A 19,131-nucleotide genomic window follows, 5' to 3' on the forward strand; every position below is an offset into this window, starting at 1 on the left:
GCATTTAATTGATATGATATGGTTGTTTTTGGTGAAAGAATTAATACGGTATGGCTACGATTTTATAGAAATGGAAACGTAAGATAAATATATATGGAAATCATGTTTCTGCTCATTTTTCCTAGTTTCGAGTTTGGATAATGGAAAATATAATTTGATTTTATTAGGCTGAATATCGTTGGATATACTATATATATGCAAGTATTACAACTGTTTGTAAAATTAAATTGGATGGAGTAATTAAGTTAGAAGTATGATATTTTACCAAAATGTCTCCACGTTAAAAGCCTAAATATCAAGATTCACAAAATAAAAGCATACGTATTACGTATAAATGATGACGTGGATTTAATATAATGGAGCATTGCTCATTTGCTCCATTTATGTTTAATTTTCGTCATTATATTCAGTATTTGTAGTACCAACTACATTACATATTATCCATGTAAATTAAAGAAATGATATGCTATATCTCATTTCTTATTAACAATATATAGTTTAAGATATTTCTCATGAAACCTAGTGTTCATTAAACACTAACTAATTAGATCTAGAAAATGGTGTTGACCTGATATTTTGATTTAAACCTTATTTACGTCACTAAAAATATCCAATTTAATGAGAATGAGCAAGCACAATCTTGTGATCGACATTTTGCGAGTACACTGGTCGCAATTCATTTTTTGCAAGAGAAATTCTACCGAAACATCACACTTTACAGACAAGTTTTCTATTAATTAAATTAGATTAATATATTTTACCAAGGGTTTTCTTTTTCATATCATCTACATTTGAAATAAATTTTAATTGGCATGAATTTACATACGTTATAGTATTTGTCATAAACACCTCTAATACATAAATAGTCAATATCTATTTATGAAAAATTTTCTCATGCTCTTTTAATTTATCAGTTATGAGCTCCATCGTCCATCACACCATTTTAACTATTTTTTTTATTTTATCAATTAAGCATTATGTGCTATTTAGTTGAAAGAGTTATTTATGTCTAGACATATGCTTAAATACTACGACCAAAGATCGTTAACTTCAGGGTACAATCTATAAACTTTTTATTAGTCGTTAGAAATTTTTTTGAGATAATTTTATAAAACTTAATTTTGCGTATATATTTTTGTATTTAAGGATCTTCATCTAGAGCGGTTTCACATAAAAAAATCAATTGTTAAGTCTTTATTCCTCCCACCGGCTCTTAATAATAGACCAATATTAAAATAATATGGATTTTAATATATAATTGGTAAAGTAAAATAGAAATAAAAATAAAATTGAAGTATTGTTAGTAAAATATGACTTATCTAACGATAGAGAAAAAAAGTTATTATTCAGAATTGGTTTAATTTTAAAAGACCATTTAAAATAATAAATGTGGTCTATTTTTAAGAGGTTAGATTGAATATTAATTAACTTCTATTAGCATTTTATTAAGTTAGAAAGCATTAGTTAACATTTTTTTTTCATTTTAAAAAAGGAAAACATATAAGCCGCCCCACAATAAGGGGTAGAAATCGTAGAATTAAGTTTAACTAATGCACTGCTCCACCGAATCACCAAATTTCAACACGTCAGCGCGAATGGTGGAGAATCTAAGATAAGAAGCGTATGAAGAATAAATCAATTTTTGTTGAAAACAAACGTTATTGAAAATCCAAAACCCCTTTTATGCTCAAATTAGACGTCCAGACTTCAGAACATCTATAATTAGCCCATGATGAAAGTTAAAACATTGATTAGTAGAGTAATATACTTCGTTGGTCCCAAAAATGGTCACAGACTCACAGTTTATCATTTTATTCTCTTCATTAAATTTATTTTACTTTTATTTTTGGAATTCTCCATGCATTACACTATAGATTACTTTCATCGTTCACAAAAAATAATATCATTTTGCCATTTTAGGATGTCCACAAAAAATAATCTCATTTAAAAAACTAAAACTTTTTTCACACTTTATCCACTTTTCTCCTTCTCTTTCTTACATTTTCACATTTCCTCTCCTACTTTTTTTCCTTTTTAGCCATTTCTCTTACTTTACCAATATCTTATTAAAACTCGCGCAGTCCACAAGTGAGACTATTTTTGGTGGATGGAGGGAGTACGAGATCCACTATTGATTGTGCTACTTGAATTATTTTTTATTTTTCAATATTAATTTATTAATTTTACATTAAAAAAATTCTCAACATATTTATTTTAGTCTCTAAATATGAAAAGTCAATACAAATGTTTTTTTAATTAATTATTAATTTAAATAAATATTTAGACGACATCTAGATAATTTATCTTAAGCGCCGAACTTGCGTGCAGACGCCGGATGGCACGTCCATCATGATAAATCCTCATCATAAATTTTAATTAAAAAAATTAGGATCACAAATTCTTATGTCCTGCTAATAAATTATAATTAATATAATACAATACAAATCCAATAGCCTCTATTTATAACTAATTATAGTTGATCAATGATTTGCGACGTCCGCACCGCATTCACAAAAAAAGGTCTTTGATTAGCATTACTCAACACTGTGTTGTGTGTATCGTATACGATGTGGTGTCGAGTCTAAAATTTGTGGTTTAGACCGAAATAAACCTAATTAATGAATTGTGTGTTATTTGTAAATATATAGTAGTATATATCTATTTAGGCTAGGTGGATACATCATTTGCTGCTTTGTGTATGGTGGTCCATGGACGACTCGCTCTTTCCACAAATTAGATAGGTTCTTCTTTATTCTAGCCAACTAGTTGCTTTGCTTCTACGACTCTTTAATCTTATAACTGTTCCGTTTCACATGTTCAAAATAATTATTCACTATTTTCCTCAGATGTCATTTGAGTTTATGAAATTACAATGCTTTTCTCATTAATTAATTGATTTGCATGATTTCACAAATTCGCAATATACACGGGCCGGGCGTAATCTATGACCATACTCCATCATTGTCTCAAAATGATTCGAGCCCACGTGGAATTCTTTCCACTAAACTACAGCCACTTGATGCTTCTGAAAGAGCAAAGTAATGCATTAACCTAAATACTTAGCATGTATCTCCCCAGGTCACATGTTAGATGATACACCTCACCAGTTAACATTCAAGGGTGTGTTGGAATATAAATGAGTCGCATGAATTTGCCACTTGCTATTATACTTTTAAAAAATATTTCTGAATTTCAACAGGTAGGGACAATCAAGAAATATGATATTACTAGTAGTAAAATCATCAATTGCAACATTGAATTCATTTTCTCAAAGGAACACGATTTGTGCTTTTTATGAAATTTTGTAGTATATATTTCGGTTTCGTATTACACTCAGATTGAGTGGAAGTCGGGTTAACCGATCCAGGTGTTTACATGAATGAAGGTGACAAATGAATCATTGCTTCTATATAGTAAGGCGCAAACTTGGGTATTTTTGCAAATTAAAAAACGCACAACATTATAATAATTGATTCTACTCCTAAGGCACATATGTAAGTTTAATATAAATATTTATTTTTTAGGGTTAAAAATTCACAAATTGATTGATATTGTCGAATCACTATATTCATATGAATTAAATAGATATAATACGGTACTCCATATCAGTACAACTAAATTCTATGCACACTTTTAAGAGTTAATAAACTAAATGACTAATTAATTGTACATGTGATACATTGCTTTTTATAATCCAGCTAATATTTAATCCCTATAAATTAGGGCATCATGAGCAAAATTATACTATTACTAGTACTTCATAACAACATGGGATTCAGGATTTCAAAAAAAAACAAAGAAAATTGGCGACCAAAATCATTGAGGTGTACGTGTCACAATTGTAGTGGGTAAAAGAGAAGGCTATCATACATGTCGCGATATTGCACATTGATTGGCTGATAGCATATCCAGACTCAGATAAGGCGCTTCCTCATCACACGCTCACAATCACAGCTTACACTCTGTTCCTACATTTCCATTACATTGGCCTCGAATCTCGATTTTAACACACTTGAAAAAACAGTTTGACGAATGGCTCGAGCGATGGCTTCAATGGCTGGCTTACGCGAAGGCAGCCTTCAATCCAACCGCTTCAGCAGTGGCACCACCAGCAGGACCGCCGCCGTGAGAACCGGATTCAGCATCCGCGCTCAGCAAGCCGAAATCGAGACTAGCCGCCGCGCCATGTTGGGCCTTGTTGCGACTGGGATTGTCTCCGGCTCCTTCGTGCAAGCCGTGCTAGCCGAAGCCGCCAAGCCCATCAAGATCGGACCACCTCCACCTCCCTCCGGTGGCCTGCGTAAGTAGCTCACTTATTGTTTCATCGGTTATTTGTTTATAGAGAAAAGGAAACTATGATTTTATAAGTTTTACTTCTTCCTCATGCTGGCTTTTATAGGGGTTCAGATGCTCTATTAAATATTAGCCCAGCCTATTGATAGATTGGTAAATGTCCGAAGCCAAAAGATCTTGGATTCGAGTACACCGTCACATTGTCTTTAAATTTCTATTCGTTTACCTATAAAAGAATTATTAGCTCAGCCTAATGTACATTATTGAGAATTAATTATAGTACTATGAAGTTTAATCAATAATGTTTTTGGGTTTGTGTGCCTAGAAAAAACTGAGTGAATTAAGTGTTGTGGCAGCTGGAACTTTGAACTCGGACCAAGCAAGAGATTTTGATTTGCCATTGAAGAACAGGTTCTTCCTTCAGCCATTGCCACCAGTTGAGGCAGCAACAAGAGCTAAGGAATCTGCCAAGGAAATCGTTGGTGTGAAGTCGCTGATCGACAAGAAGGCTTGGCCATACGTGCAGAACGACCTTCGTTCTAAAGCAGAGTACCTGCGTTATGACCTCAACACCATCATTGCTGCCAAGTCCAAGGAAGAGAAGCAATCTCTCAAGGAGCTCACTGGCAAGCTCTTCCAGGATATCAGCAACGTTAGTTCTAATCCCACCTTGCTTATCTAATAGTATATTCTTTGCCTTTTAACCATTCACACCTGCTAATTAATGATCGTTATGTGTTGTTTATCAGCTGGACCATGCTGCAAAGATTAAGAGCTCCTCCGAGGCCGAGAAGTACTATGCCATCGCTGTATCATCGCTGAATGACGTTCTCGCAAAGCTTGGTTAAATTAAACCATGTTGTAAGCATATGCATGGTTTTAGTCAATGGGATGCTACTTGTATGAATTTTCCATCATTTTGTTTCTATTTCCATCAAATACTTGTCAATTTGAATATATATCTGGTTTCTGACATTCCGTTAATTAAATGTGTAGCTACTTCAACAAATAATTGCATCAAATGAACAATACCAGATATGTTTACTATATCAGAAACGTTTCCTGTGATGCGGAAACGATCCTTGATAATCTTCATCAGTTTGAAAATCTCATTAACAACCAAATTGAAACAGAGTTAGTATCTCCCACTCCAAAATGAATCAACTAAAAAAATTATTAGTTATAACTAATCGAACACAAACTAGCATCGTTTCCTCTGCATCCTTGAAAACTAATCATGATATATATAAAATAGATATGTAATTAGATCAACAAATGGTATTTTCCAGAAGGAAAAGAAAGAATCACAAATTGTATGTGAGCACTTTTAGAAACAAGCGAAAGATTGACAAGTCGAAAATTTAACTAGACTGTTGGTAAACATCAAGGCCGAGCAAGGAATGAGGAAGATGTGAAAATCAGGCAGGAAGTGGTTGCTGTTGCTGTTGCTGATCTGGTTTGTGTTGTTGATGCGGATTCCGTTCATCATGAAGAACAGCAGCTGCAGATACATAATAGGCAACCACAAACAGTCCATGAATAAAGCACAAGATCCCTCCAATCGACAGCTGCCGTTGATGGCTTATCCCACAGTTCTTTCTGGATCTCGAGTTTGATAACGTTCCCGATATGAGCAGGATGAATGCAATTCCCAACATAATCCTGTTTCACGAACGCAATTCACCATTAGTTTTCACAACAAGCGAGCTAAATAATCAGAGAATGAAATACCATGACATGACGAGGGAGGCAGCAGCGAGTTGCTTGTTAGAGGAAGCCCGGTCGAGTTCCTCTTTAGAGCTGATGAAGATGCATCCTGCCAGCAAATTGGCTACAATGTGTGCCAGGCACAGCAAGACCACTGCAGCCAATCCAAGTTTGAAAGCCTCATAGCTTGGATCTCGGCACTCGAATATCCACACCCTAAGGTTTTGTACCTATTTACATCAACTCTTATGTTATTACCAGCTGAAGATAAAAGTGGGAGTGGGAATGAAATGAAAGGCTAACCTTATTCTGAGCAACCTCGGCCTGTATGCCAAGAACTCCGGCTATGATGTCGAGAGCCATGATGAGGAGACACACCAGGAAATCCATGTTCCTCGCCATGGCTGTGTTGTTGAGAATGGAGAAGTAGGAACTGTTGGTTTAGTCTTTGAGTATATATGATCATGAAGCGGAATCAGAATAAAGTAGAAGAGGATTAGCTGGTTTAATTCTTGGAGTAGAAAAGGTTTCTTTTGTTTGCTTTTGTGGTGGAAATGGGATGGATTCGTTTCATGGCGAGCAAGAAAAGCGTTGCATCTCCAGACATGAGATGCAAACACCAAGCTCCTTTATATATTCGCTTGCATGACTCCAGCTTTGTTCACAAATCCAAGATGCTGCTGCATGCACTCCTCTATTCATCTTCAAGTTTGTAACACCAACATATATACTATATGAGTTGTATCAAAAATACAACTTTGATTTTTATAAATTTTATAAAATTAAAAATGTAATCAAATTAAATATACAAAACAAACAATGTTAAATGTATATAAAATAAGAGTGGTACTCGTATAAGAAAGTCAATTAGAATATGTAAGAATATAATCATATTTTATATACTAATGTCTTTAAAGTAAATATATTACTCCCTCCGTCCATAAAATATTGTCCAAGTTTAACTTGGCACGAGTTTTAAGAAATATAAAGAAAAATGTGTTGAAAATGTTAGTAGAATGATGGTCCCATATTTATATGTTAGTTTATAATAGAATGTGAGTGTAAAGAGTTAGTGGAAAGTGAAGACCATTTATCAAAAATAGAAAAAAAAAGAAGCAAAACGGACAACTTTTCACGGACAGATTAAAATAGCAAAATTGGACAATATTTCACGGACTGAGGGAGTATTAAACATTATGCTAAATCCTCTAATTTCTTCTTCTTTCCCGTGTGTAGGGCAGTATATTGCCATGCATGTGGTTCAGAAAAATGTCGTCATATACATAGGGGTCGAAATATGCTTTGTGCATTTGTATCAATATTTTTGTTGGTTTTATGTTTCTTGCTTATGTTTTGTGGCGATAATTCGATCGGAGGAAATTGAAATTAAAATTCCATCTATTATTTTTGTTTATGGAAGATTCTTTGTTATTGATATATTGTTATATACAGTACTTGTCACATGGACCTTTAATTTGACTTTGTAATTAGATAGTCAAACTTTTTTTAGCATTTAATTGAGAGTAATTAGATAATAAAACTATATTAACTTGATTTGATGTTTAATGCATTTCAATAAATCCACATACTTGGTTTGTTCAATTACTCCATCGAAACAAGAAAAAACGCAGGCCACTCCTGGCTTGTAGTTATTTATTTTGTATGCTAAACTATAAATAGAGTTAGAAAGTAGTATTATCACAGCATGACATAGTTACCTAACAAACACCAAGTGTGATAACTTCAGGCCTTAAACATATATTTTTATCCATATTTAACAATTCTATCAAACTACTAATGATCAATTGCATTTAAATTAAAAAGATAAAGGATATTTGTTTTTTTTCCTTTTATATTTGTGTTTTTTAAAATTTAAGAAAATTTCTTAACGTTCATAATTAACTTGATACTTACATGGTTTTTTTAAATACTGTAATAATTTAAGTAAAAATGGAGTCGTGATAGTGATACGATTGAACCATCTCAGGGTTAAGCGATAATTGAAATGTTATTGTGGATACTTTTGAATGCAGTATGAGATTATAAATTGAATAATCATTTGATAAAGTATAGAGATAAAAGTATTTCAAATTTTTTAATTTATTGGGGAAAGTGAATAGACTTTAAATTAAAATGAGGGGAGTGAAAAGGTTTTGGAGTTATACCTATTGAAATTATAAATATAATAAATTGCATGTACATATGGGATTATACATTGAAATTACAATTGATCAGTTTTTTAATTTCTTTTACGTGTCTATACGTATTTATTTGCGTGATAAGAATTTTGTAATATAAAATGTAGTATGTTGAGATGTTTTTAGTTTTGGTTGATTCTAATATTTCTTTAATTTCTTCTAATATTAAATTAATGTTGTAATGGTTAATTGGATTTTTATAGTATAGATGACATGAGTGGATCTATTTTATCGATAAAGAACTTTAATGATGTTCATTTAATTCTACAAGTAATGTAGTGTACAAAATTATTTTTCGAAACTTATGTATGATTCCTCTTTCATTCAATTCTTTATAGTTTGTGATTACTTATTTCATAGTATTTATTAGTATATGGAGTACTACGATATTTTAGTTTATAAATTTGCATATAATGATATTGTTTCTAATTACATTGCAACAAATCTAATTTATAAGGATGCAAATTTGGAGACGCAAATCGTTGCGTTGGAAATTTTTTAAAATTTCTAAAGTTACGCAAAGGAAAAATGTCTTTAAATTAAGGACGCATTATATTAATTGCATCTCAAATTACAAAAGTAAATAGTTCTGCATAAAATTGTGTCTCTAATTAACACTACAACAAACTTCTAGTTTAGGGACACAAATTCAGAAAAGCAAATTCTTGCGTTGCAAAATTTTAGAATATCATAAAAACTAGTAGGATGCAAAAAATTTGCGTAGTTAAATTAGGGACACTTTAATACATTTGTGTCTCTAATTACATCTAATCACTTTATAAATTCAATTGTGGTACACATAATTTGAGGAATTCCCATTCTTTCGGTCAAACCTTTTTCATTAGATTTAGAATATATTTCTTCAAATTGGAGGAGGTTCCCCCAATTTCTACCGCAATTTTCCTCAATTCCTACTGCGCTCTATGATCTCCTTCCACCACGCTCGATTGAGGTTCGATTTCTTAGCTTATTTGTATTCTGCGCTCATGAATTTGTAATTTTAGGTATGATGAAGTGTGGTATTTGAGTTTTATTTGGGGAAATCAAATCAGAGGTGAAACCGATGTTAATACCGTTTTCTGATAACTTGATGTACATTGTGTTTGATTGATATATTGTGTGGTTGTGCGGTTTCAACGATGGAATTTTGTTCCATTTGTTGTTGGATTCAATCTGAAATGAGCGACATTGTTTTACATTATTTCTGGAAATGCTTTTTATTTATTGGATGAAGGCAACTGATTTAGCGTCATAAATGAATTTAAGCTCGAAGGAGGAATATTATTGTGGATTTGTGGTTGGCGCTGAGGTCCACTTTAGTGAAATCATTTTATGTTCTATGATAAATTATCCCTTGTTGCTTATATTTGTTCATCAGAAACCAGAATTTTTAGTCCTCTATCATGAATTGTGTTTTTTAGTTAAATCATGTTATGTTTCAAGATGTGCTATGAGTTGTACGTGTTTAATAGAATATTCTCTATCACTTTGATTACGTTTATTTCAAGCTGTTTCATCTTTTAAAATTCTAGTTAAGTTGATAGTCAAAACAACATTATATTGAGGTATACATTTATTTGTTACACCATCAATTGATCATTGCTTGATACCATCCAGGTTATGATATAGTGGCGAGTTTTATGCTGAGCAAGCCAGCTTCTTTTCTCCAAGTCCAAGATTTTGTCTTGGAGAAATGCACAACGAGTCAGGTTTGGGATAACAGAACTTCACTTTCTCCCCTTCAACCCAACTGACAAGAAGTCGCACACACCTACTTACAGGTTATGCTAAAATGCACCAAGTCAGCAAAGGTGCAATAGAGCAGGTAATCAGTTTAACAAATAAATCCAACTATTTACTTACTATTACTAAGCCAAAAACATCCATGGCATGCAGATTCTTAGCCTCGCATATAACAGATCAGACATAGCAAACAGAGTGACACATCATTGATAAATTTGCTGAGAGAGGTCTCAGATCGCTTGCCTTTGATCGCCATGTGACTTATTTACTTTTCTAAGGATTAGTATAGATAAAAAAAAGGACTACATTATTTACTAACATAAATTCATACTTAGGACTCTTAATTTAATTTGTATGTATTTACAAACAGGACTTTGCTATGACAAGTTGGAAGCTGGTATATTGACATTTGTCATTTCTTCTGTTATACTTGGGCATCTGGTATAGATTACACTTGATCCTTAATATCTCTTCTAAGGTTTTATTTTCTATATGAAGTATCATATGAAGTTTCTCACACCATTTAACAATTTTGGTGTATGTTAATAATGAACGTTTACTTGGTGTACAGACTGGTTTGATGGATGAAATTGGGTGTGTGGATGGAACAAAACTCACTTAGCTGGTGTGTGGATGCCGTTCTTTGTGGTTTTAGCAGGAAGTAAATTCAATCAGCCTATCAAGGTAGCATCAATTTGTATGCTGCTGATGTTACTGTGGCACCACTTGTATTATAATATTACAGTTGCATAAGTAATTCCTGTATTTAAGCATTGTCCGAATGCATGAATATTTGCTTGTCTTGCAGGACGATATAGGAGATAAACCGGTCTTTATTTTCAATGATTAATGCAAACTTAAAATTTATTTCTTGCTTGATAAGTAAATTGAAGGAAATGAACAATAGAGATACTTGATATTTTCATCTCTTGAATACAAAAGTAAGAATTTTGATACAAAAATCTTGGATTCTTGAATGTTTTGTTATTAGAGTAATGCCCTTTTATGTTTTCTGGAATGTTAAGAGTTTTACTTAGGATGACTCAGGTGCTTAAATTGCTCTGCTTTTGGTACTGTAATTTATAACAAAGAGTTTGGTATTATTTAAGTTGTTGTGCTTGCCTGTGAGTTTTCCCACTGGTTGTTGGTTCAATTGTTTTATGGAAGATCAATGTTTTGCAGACAAGAATCAACGAGGCTGAGCAAGTGGTGCATCACAATTCACATGGACAAGTTCTTCGGCGGTGCTCCAGCCGTCTCTTTGAAAAGAACACTACTACACCGGGCGAGTCTCCATTAGGTCCCTCGACGGGTACTCTTCAATCGGGGACTGCCCCTATGACGATGCCCACGTTTGATGGTCCGGATGCTATTTCCTGGCTAGCAAGAGCTGAACAGTATTTTTTGATCAACAACACTCCGGCAGCAGATCAGGTAGGTATGGCGATGGTTGCGTTGGCTGGCCATGCCCTTCCTTGGTTCCAGTTGCTCCGGCGTCTTTAACGTGGGACAGTTTTTCCCAGGAACTGTTGAAACGTTTCGGGTGATAATATGGCTTTGGACGGTTACGAGGCTTTCGCGCAGTGTTGTCAAAATGGCGCTCGGGTCGCCCGGGTCGCCCGGGTCGAGACCGCCACCGCCCCAACATGGGTGGGTTGATCGAGGTACGGGGTCGCCCCGGGTCGCTGGGTCGAGAGGGTCGCTGGGTCGAGAGGGGTCGCCTGGGTCGAGTACAGGTAATTCCTAAAACCTTTATTCTCTAAATCTTTTCCTTTTTTAATGCTGATTTGTTTTTACTAAAATAAACATAAGTATAAAAGTAAAACTTACCTAAAAGTACGCTGATTTTCTCAAATCTTTCACACTTTTGTTCAATATTTACCCCAATTTCATATCCAACTGTTATTTTTAATTGGCTGCTTTCTGTCATTAAGTGACTATTTTATAAAATAATTAAACTCTAAACACTGTGAAGTTTTGCAATAGGAAATATAATCCTCATTCTGTTAAAAAAAAGCACACGTTTTTTCTCAATCTCTATCTATATATATGCATGAACCCAGCGTTGTTAGGGTCGAGGGTCGCACCGGGTCGATAAGGTGAAAAATTCGGGTCGCGGGTCGACGAGTCGACTGGGTCGAGAGACCCACTAATCTAGGCTAATTTTTTTGCCTTTTAATATTAAATCAAATAAATATATTACTCTAATGTTTATAAAATATCAAATAATATAAATGTGACGTAATCATGTGAATAGAGATAAAGTGGAAAATAGAAATTATCAAAATATCAAAACAATTCATAAGTCTTAAGAATAAGACAAAATAAATAATTGAACCATTGTCTGAAAATGTCCTAAAGAAAAGTTATATATCATCTTCACTTAGATGATAGTCATCTTCTCCTTCATCAATTCTGCTCCAACCAAGTTTATATCTTCATTCTCTTCATCTTCATCCACAAGAATACGAGTAGACTTGGAGCTTGAGGCATGATCTCGAGTATTTGTGTTGCCTCTAGTATTGTGAGATGGCTCCAACACACCAGAAGCTCTACCAACACTCTCTCCTCTGAGCGACTCATTTGGAAGACAAAAATCATCACCCCCCGCATCATCATCCTCATCCTCCCCCTCCATCCTACCCATTAACCATTCATTACTATCGTCAATGTCACTTAGGAGTATAGGATCAGTGACGTTTTGTATGTTGAATCTTCGCTCAAGATCTCTGTTGTACTTCACAAACACTAAGTTGTTCAATCGTTCTTGTGCCAAACGATTCCTCCTTTTTGCTATGAATCTGTAAATGAAGAGGTAAAAATAACATATATTAGCTTCTCACAAATATAAGCACAAATTTCAAGTCTTACATGTTGAAAAGTACTCCATTCCTCTCACAGCCAGTAGCACTACAAGTTAGGCTCAAGACTCGAATTGCAAAGTTTTGCAAATTTGGTGCCTTAGACCCATAATGTTTCCACCATTCAGCTGAAGAAAACATGATAGAGAAATATTTAGTATATCATTTATCAATCAAATAAATAGTTTAATGAAAAATATGATAATATTTACCTGGTGCCATTTGATTTTTATGTCGAATAGCTAAAGGATTTCCGAAACAGGAAACAACGTCCCGATACAAAGCCGTTTCCTTTTTCATGATCTGATCTTGCATATTTATGTCGGGAACCAGTTTTAGAATACACTCGTGCAAGCCTTCGATAACCTCTGAACAAGCCAAAATACATTTCACATCTTTATAAAAGACAGTCGGATTCAAGTAATGACCTGCAGCATGCAATGATTTGTGCAATTGATCATTCCATCTAGAGTCAATTATATCAAATGCTCTCTTATACTTTTCTTCGTTTCCTTTGAATGACTTGGAAATGGTCTCTTTACAACGATCCATAGCCTCATAAATATAACCCATCGCGGGCTTGCGCTCAGCATCAACCATTCTCAACACCTCAATAAGAGGAGAACCCAATTGAGTGCATGGACAATATGTCTCCAATAAGCATCATTCAACACAGTAGTAGTTGCCTGTTTTCCGGATGCCTCTTTGTACCACTGACTAGTAGTCCATTCATCACTGGTGAACATTTTTCTGAGATTCTGCCGCTGGTTATGGATGGACCTCAAAGTATTGAAGGAAGTAGCAAATCTAGTGACTGTCGGCCTAAGTAACTCTCTCTTATTCGTATATCTTCTCATCATGTTCAGCACCCCCATCTTACTGTAAATATAACCGGTCAAAGCTATTGACTTTTTGATCACACCATTGATAAGCGGTATTTTACCAATATATTCAAGCATCAAATCGATGCAATGTGCTGCACATGGAGACCAAAACAGTGAGGGTATCCTTACTTGTAGCGTCATTCCAGCTTTCTTGTAATTGGAGGCATTATCCGTCACGATTTGGATCACATTCTTCTCTCCAACATAATCTATCATCTCTTCAAACATTGCTACTAGAGCGTTTGCATCTTTTACAATGTCAGACACATCGACAGACTTGATGAAGATTGAACCTTTAGGCGAATTCACTAAGAAGTTGATAATTTCTTTATGAGAAACAGAATCACGCCACCCATCAGATATAATTGAACATCCATAAGTTGCCCAGTCATCTCTATGCTCTTTTACGAGAGCACTCACACTCTCAACTTCTTTCTTCAGCAAAGGCACTCTCAGTTCATGATAACTTGGTGGCTTCATACCGGGACCATACTGTCCAACAGATTCAATGGCACTCTTAAAGCTTTCGTGCTTAGCAGCATTAAATGGTATTCCGGCTTCATAAAACCATTTAGCCAATTTAGTGCAAGCCCTGTCACGTAATTCTTTTCCATGAACATCATTTATCGTCTGTTGTTTTCCCTTGCTCAATTTTTGTACTTGGACTCCTTTTGCTGGAACGCGGTCGTAATATACATCCAAAGCACCTTTCGTCCTCGGCTTCTTCGATTTAATTGTTGTATTACCAACATCATCCTCTTCGTCATCTCCAAAGGTTAAATCTTCAAAATCCTGCCTACCTTGTGATGCTGACGGAAGATCTTGATCCAGTTTAGCATCCTCTTTTTTCTTCATGAACTCTATAATCTCATCTCTTACATGTGGTGGACATTTAGGGCATGCAGTGACATTTTTAAAACCACCGACCAAGTGTTCCTTGACCCTTCGAACCCCCGATGTTATATTCTTTGAGCAAAAATTACACGTAAATAAATATCTAGTCTTTGGATTTGGAGTTGCGTATTTTCTTGCAGGATCTTGAGCCATCTTATATTGACTGTGATAAAAAAAACAATATACATGTTATGATGTATCGATAAGAAAGCATGCATTTACTACTAAAAAAACATTTGGGAGTGGATGGGACATGATCAATGGGACATGGTCAATGATGTTCAAATAAATTTCGGTTGTTATTAATTATACAATATACATGTATCTACAATTCAATTTAATTATACAATATACATGGATCTACAATTCAATAAAATATTACATGATCTATAGTTCTATACAAAAAGTAGGAAAAATAAAGTTACATAAAAAAATAAAATTAACTCCTCATCTAGACTCAAGTTTCAATACATATAACCTATAGGTAGATAAAGTGGTACAAGTTGCAATCATCTATAGGGTCCGACCTAATTTTAAAATGAACTCCTGCACACAAAATTCAAAAAGAAGATGAAAGTTAGAAAAATACCTTGATTAAACAAAGGAAGGAATAGATGAAGGAATAGATGAACAATACCTTGATCAGACACATCAAGTCTGTCGATGTGTCTGACATTGTAAAAGATGCAAACGCTCTAGTAGCAATGTTCGAAGAGATGATAGATTATGTTGGAGAGAAGAATGTGATCCAAATCGTGACGGATAATGCCTCCAATTACAAGAAAGCTGGAATGACGCTGCAAGTAAGGATACCCTCACTGTTTTGGTCTCCATGTGCAGCACATTGCATCGATTTGATGCTTGAAGATATTGGTAAAATACCGCTTATCAATGGTGTGATCAAAAGTCAATAGCTTTGACCGGTTATATTTACAGTAAGATGGGGGTGCTGAACATGATGAGAAGATATACGAATAAGAGAGAGTTACTTAGGCCGGCAGTCACTAGATTTGCTACTTCCTTCATCACTTTGAGGTCCATCCATAACCAGCGGCAGAATCTCAGAAAAATGTTCACCAGTGATGAATGGACTACTAGTCAGTGGTACAAAGAGGCCATCCCGGAAAACAGGCACTACTACTGTGTTTGAATGATGCTTATTGGAGACATATTTTCCATGCACTCCAAATTGGGTTCTCCTCTATTTGAGGTGTTGAGAATGGTTGATGCTGAGCGCAAGCCCGCGATGGGTTATATTTATGAGGCTATGGATCGTTGTAAAGAGACCATTTCCAAGTCATTCAAAGGAAAACGAAGAAAAGTATAAGAGAGCATTTGATATAATTGACTCTAGATTGGAATGATCAATTGCACAAACCATTGCATGCTGCAGGTCATTACTTGAATCCGACTGTCTTTTATAAAGATGTGAAATGTATTTTGGCTTGTTCAGAGGTTATCGAAGGCTTTGCACGAGTGTATTTCTAAAACTGGTTTCCCGACATAAATATGCAAGATCAGATCATGAAAAAGGAAACGGCTTTGTATCGGGACGCTGTTTCCTGTTTCCGGAAATCCTTTAGCTATTCGACAATAGAAATCAATGGCACCAGGTAAATATTATCATATTTTTCATTAAACTATTTATTTGATTGATAAATGATATACTAAATATTTCTCTATCATGTTTTTCGTCAGCTGAAATGGTGGAAACATTATGGGTCTAAGGCACCAAATTTGCAAAAACTTTGCAATTCGAGTCTTGAGCCTAACTTGTAGTGCTACTGGCTGTGAGAGGAATTGGAGTACTTTTCAACATGTAAGACTTGAATTTGTGCTTATATTTTGTGAGAAGCTAATATATGTTATTTTTAACCTCTTCATTTACAGATTCATAGCAAAAAGAGGAATCGTTTGGCACAAGAACGATTGAACAACTTAGTGTTTGTGAAGTACAACAGAGATCTTGAGCGAAGATTCAACATACAAAACGTCACTGATCCTAATACTCCTAAGTGACATTGACGATAGTAATGAATGGTTTAATGGGTTAGGATGGAGGGGGAGGATGAGGATGATGATGCGGGGGGTGATGATTTTGTCTTCCAAAATGAGTCCGCTCAGATGGAAGAGATGTTGGTAGAGCTTCTGGTGTGTTGGAGCCATCTCACAATACTAGAGGCAATACAAATACTCGAGATCATGCCTCAAGCTCCAAGTCTACTCGTATTCTTGTGGATGAAGATGAAGAGAATGAAGATATAAACTTGGTTGGAGCAGAATTTGATGAAGGAGAAGATGACTATCATCTAAGTGAAGATGATATATAACTTTCTTTAGACATTTTCAGACAATGGTTTCAATTATTTATTTTGTCTTATTCTTAAGACTTATGAATTGTTTTGATAATTTCTATTTTCCACTTTATCTCTATTCACATGAATTACGTCTACATTTATATTATTTGATATTTTATAAACAGTAGAGTAATATATTTATTTGATTTAATATTAAAAGACAAAAAAATTAGCCTAGATTAGTGGGTCTCTCGACCCAGTCGACCCGCGACCCGAATTTTCACCTTATCGACCCGGTGCGACCCTCGACCTTAACAACACTGTTTTCCCGGCAACTCGACATGACGGTTCACTTTCAGATTTTGTGACTGCTTTTGAGGCACGCCTTGCTAAAATCCCGGATCTGACCGACCGTCAGTATCTCGGTTTCTTTCTGGCTGCCCTTCGGCCGGAAAATACGTATCCACATGAAGGCGGCAAACATCACATGTTACTCAGATGCAATGCGGTTGGCGTTGCGCATCGACAACTCGGATACCCCTCAAACCCAGGTACCTCCGTCTCCTACTCCATCGGGCGGTTTCTCCTGCTACCCCACACAACCGGTCGCTAGAGGGAGGAGGGGCCGAGCCGAATCAAGCCAGGCGGGCTCAGGCTCGGGCTCGGGGGCGCCCTCGAACTCCCTAATGTCCATGTACATGACCGCCACAATGGCGGACACTTCCCGCATGACTCCTCCTCAATACCAAGCCTATCTCTTGCCGGAATAAGTTTATGGCAGACATTGGCATTCCGCCTCCAGGTGGCTTCAGTGCACCTCCAACCGCATTCGGGGGATGAATTCGCCGACGGAGGTAGTTTTTTTAATTTTCTATAAAAATTGTATTTTAAATTATGTAATTTTTACTTTGTTTTTAACGGATTTTACTTATGTGTTTTTTTTATTTTTTAAATTTTCCGTTGTCTTTTTATTTTATGATTGTCATTTATTTGATTTAATGATGTGTTTTTTATTGATTTAATTTTGGTTGAACAATCCAAATCAAAAATGAAATTGCAAATGAATAGTAATTTAAGAGACGTTAGGACGGATAAGAGAATGGAGGGTAGCAGGTTCCATCCCTTAGTTAAGAGATGGAGTAAAAAATTACAATGTAGGCCCATCAAATAGTAATTTAAGGGGACGGTTAAATGACGGTTAAGGACCTGATAAGAGATAGCCTTGCAGATTGCCTAACAGTCTGATATAGGAATTTTAGTGTGGTGCATGTTATAGAATCAAGAGATATCAGCAAGAACAAACTAAGATTGCAAATAATCGAAGAACTTGATTTGTGAAATAATATGGAGTAACACACGAGGACTGAGAAAACAATGAAAAACTCTTATTGAAATTTTGAAACTTGATACAATGAATAACCCCCAAGAATTTGGAGAACTGCTCCTTTGGACAGTTTGAAGCTTTGTTACAGAGGAGTAGAGGCTGCCTGTAGCATTTTCCATGTTAAACTTCTTCAAGACTTTCTCATATAATCTGACTGAGATAGCCACAGTAGCTTCTTGCTCCTATCTCTCAAGATATTCATCCCCATAATCCTGCTACTTCACCCAAGTCTTTCATTTCAAAACTGTTCTGCAAATCAGCTTTGATCCTTTGTATTTCATCCAAAGGATGGACCAGCTAGTAGTATATCATCTACGTAGAGCAAGAGGTATGCTACTGGAGTATTTCCCACTCTTCTTAATGTACATGCAATCATCATACTCAGATCTGAGAAAACCATGATGACTATCTGCTCATTGAACTTCTTGGGTTCCTTCCACTGCCTTGGGCTTTGTTTTAAGCCATATAAATTCTTCTTCAACAAGCAGATTTTGTTCTCCTCTCCTTCCTTTATATAACCCTCAAGTTGGCACATAAAATAGTCTCCTAAGATCTCCATTAAGGAATGCAGTCTTGACATCAAGCTGCTGCAATTCCCGTTTCGATATAGGTTTTGCAACAACAAGTAGAATCCTTATCGAAGTGTGCTTTACAACTGGAGCAAAGACTTCATTGAAATCAATACCTTCTTCCTGTGTAAAGCCTCTAGCTACCAACCGAGCCTTAAATTTGATCATGCCTTTTATTCTGTTGTCTCAACTTTTTTCTTGAAGATCCACCTTAACAGCTTATGAGCTTCCTATCCTTAGATTCTTGCTTCAAGCTGCTTTTATCCACAATAGAACCCAAGTATGATTCTTGAGTAAGGAA

The 19,131-nt window shown here is 35.3% G+C and overlaps 3 protein-coding genes and 1 long non-coding RNA gene across 5 annotated transcripts; 2 read left to right on the forward strand and 2 right to left on the reverse strand.

Annotated features, from left to right (window-relative positions):
- Positions 1–3,935: 3,935 nt before the first annotated feature.
- Positions 3,936–5,277, forward strand: LOC121742724 (oxygen-evolving enhancer protein 3, chloroplastic-like). Its single transcript, XM_042135961.1, has 3 exons — positions 3,936–4,300; positions 4,650–4,945; positions 5,043–5,277. The coding sequence occupies exons 1-3, from the start codon at positions 4,033–4,035 to the stop codon at positions 5,139–5,141; spliced, it is 663 nt and encodes a 220-aa protein (XP_041991895.1). The 5' UTR covers positions 3,936–4,032; the 3' UTR covers positions 5,142–5,277.
- A 203-nt stretch (positions 5,278–5,480) lies between these two features.
- LOC121740999 lies at positions 5,481–6,453 on the reverse strand. The gene is made up of 3 exons (XM_042133677.1): positions 6,304–6,453; positions 6,025–6,230; positions 5,481–5,955 (listed from the first exon to the last, which is right to left on the reverse strand). The coding sequence occupies exons 1-3, from the start codon at positions 6,400–6,402 to the stop codon at positions 5,712–5,714; spliced, it is 549 nt and encodes a 182-aa protein (XP_041989611.1). The 5' UTR covers positions 6,403–6,453; the 3' UTR covers positions 5,481–5,711.
- A 3,448-nt stretch (positions 6,454–9,901) lies between these two features.
- On the forward strand, positions 9,902–11,853 carry LOC121811477. 2 transcript variants are annotated; one of them, XR_006052545.1, is made up of 6 exons: positions 9,902–10,023; positions 10,095–10,168; positions 10,312–10,382; positions 10,513–10,625; positions 11,124–11,379; positions 11,455–11,853. It is a non-coding gene; the product is annotated as an uncharacterized LOC121811477 (long non-coding RNA). The 2 variants fall into 2 exon arrangements; XR_006052544.1 differs by having other exon boundaries at positions 11,124–11,375; positions 11,465–11,853.
- A 471-nt stretch (positions 11,854–12,324) lies between these two features.
- Positions 12,325–14,541, reverse strand: LOC121810716. Its single transcript, XM_042211466.1, has 4 exons — positions 13,504–14,541; positions 13,015–13,453; positions 12,813–12,930; positions 12,325–12,742 (listed from the first exon to the last, which is right to left on the reverse strand). Exons 1-4 carry the CDS (start codon positions 14,539–14,541, stop codon positions 12,325–12,327), a joined length of 2,013 nt encoding a protein of 670 aa, XP_042067400.1.
- Positions 14,542–19,131: the final 4,590 nt, after the last annotated feature.

This window comes from Salvia splendens, chromosome 7 (genome assembly GCF_004379255.2).
Source record: "Salvia splendens isolate huo1 chromosome 7, SspV2, whole genome shotgun sequence".
NCBI classification, from domain to species: domain Eukaryota; kingdom Viridiplantae; phylum Streptophyta; class Magnoliopsida; order Lamiales; family Lamiaceae; genus Salvia; species Salvia splendens.

Excerpts from the sequence above, each read along its gene's own strand:
- LOC121742724 (XM_042135961.1), top strand. The coding sequence starts at position 4,033 with ATGGCTCGAGCGATGGCTTCAATGGCTGGCTTACGCGAAGGCAGCCTT. Across the intron at positions 4,301-4,649 it reads ACCTCCCTCCGGTGGCCTGC|CTGGAACTTTGAACTCGGAC; the intron begins GTAAGTAGCTCA and ends GTGTTGTGGCAG. Across the intron at positions 4,946-5,042 it reads TCTTCCAGGATATCAGCAAC|CTGGACCATGCTGCAAAGAT; the intron begins GTTAGTTCTAAT and ends GTTGTTTATCAG.
- LOC121740999 (XM_042133677.1), bottom strand. The coding sequence starts at position 6,402 with ATGGCGAGGAACATGGATTTCCTGGTGTGTCTCCTCATCATGGCTCTC. Across the intron at positions 6,231-6,303 it reads CCGAGGTTGCTCAGAATAAG|GTACAAAACCTTAGGGTGTG; the intron begins GTTAGCCTTTCA and ends TGATGTAAATAG. Across the intron at positions 5,956-6,024 it reads GCCTCCCTCGTCATGTCATG|GATTATGTTGGGAATTGCAT; the intron begins GTATTTCATTCT and ends TTCGTGAAACAG.
- LOC121810716 (XM_042211466.1), bottom strand. The coding sequence starts at position 14,541 with ATGAAGAAAAAAGAGGATGCTAAACTGGATCAAGATCTTCCGTCAGCA. Across the intron at positions 13,454-13,503 it reads CTAGTCAGTGGTACAAAGAG|ACATATTGTCCATGCACTCA; the intron begins GCATCCGGAAAA and ends TGCTTATTGGAG. Across the intron at positions 12,743-12,812 it reads AATGGAGTACTTTTCAACAT|ATTCATAGCAAAAAGGAGGA; the intron begins GTAAGACTTGAA and ends CTTCATTTACAG.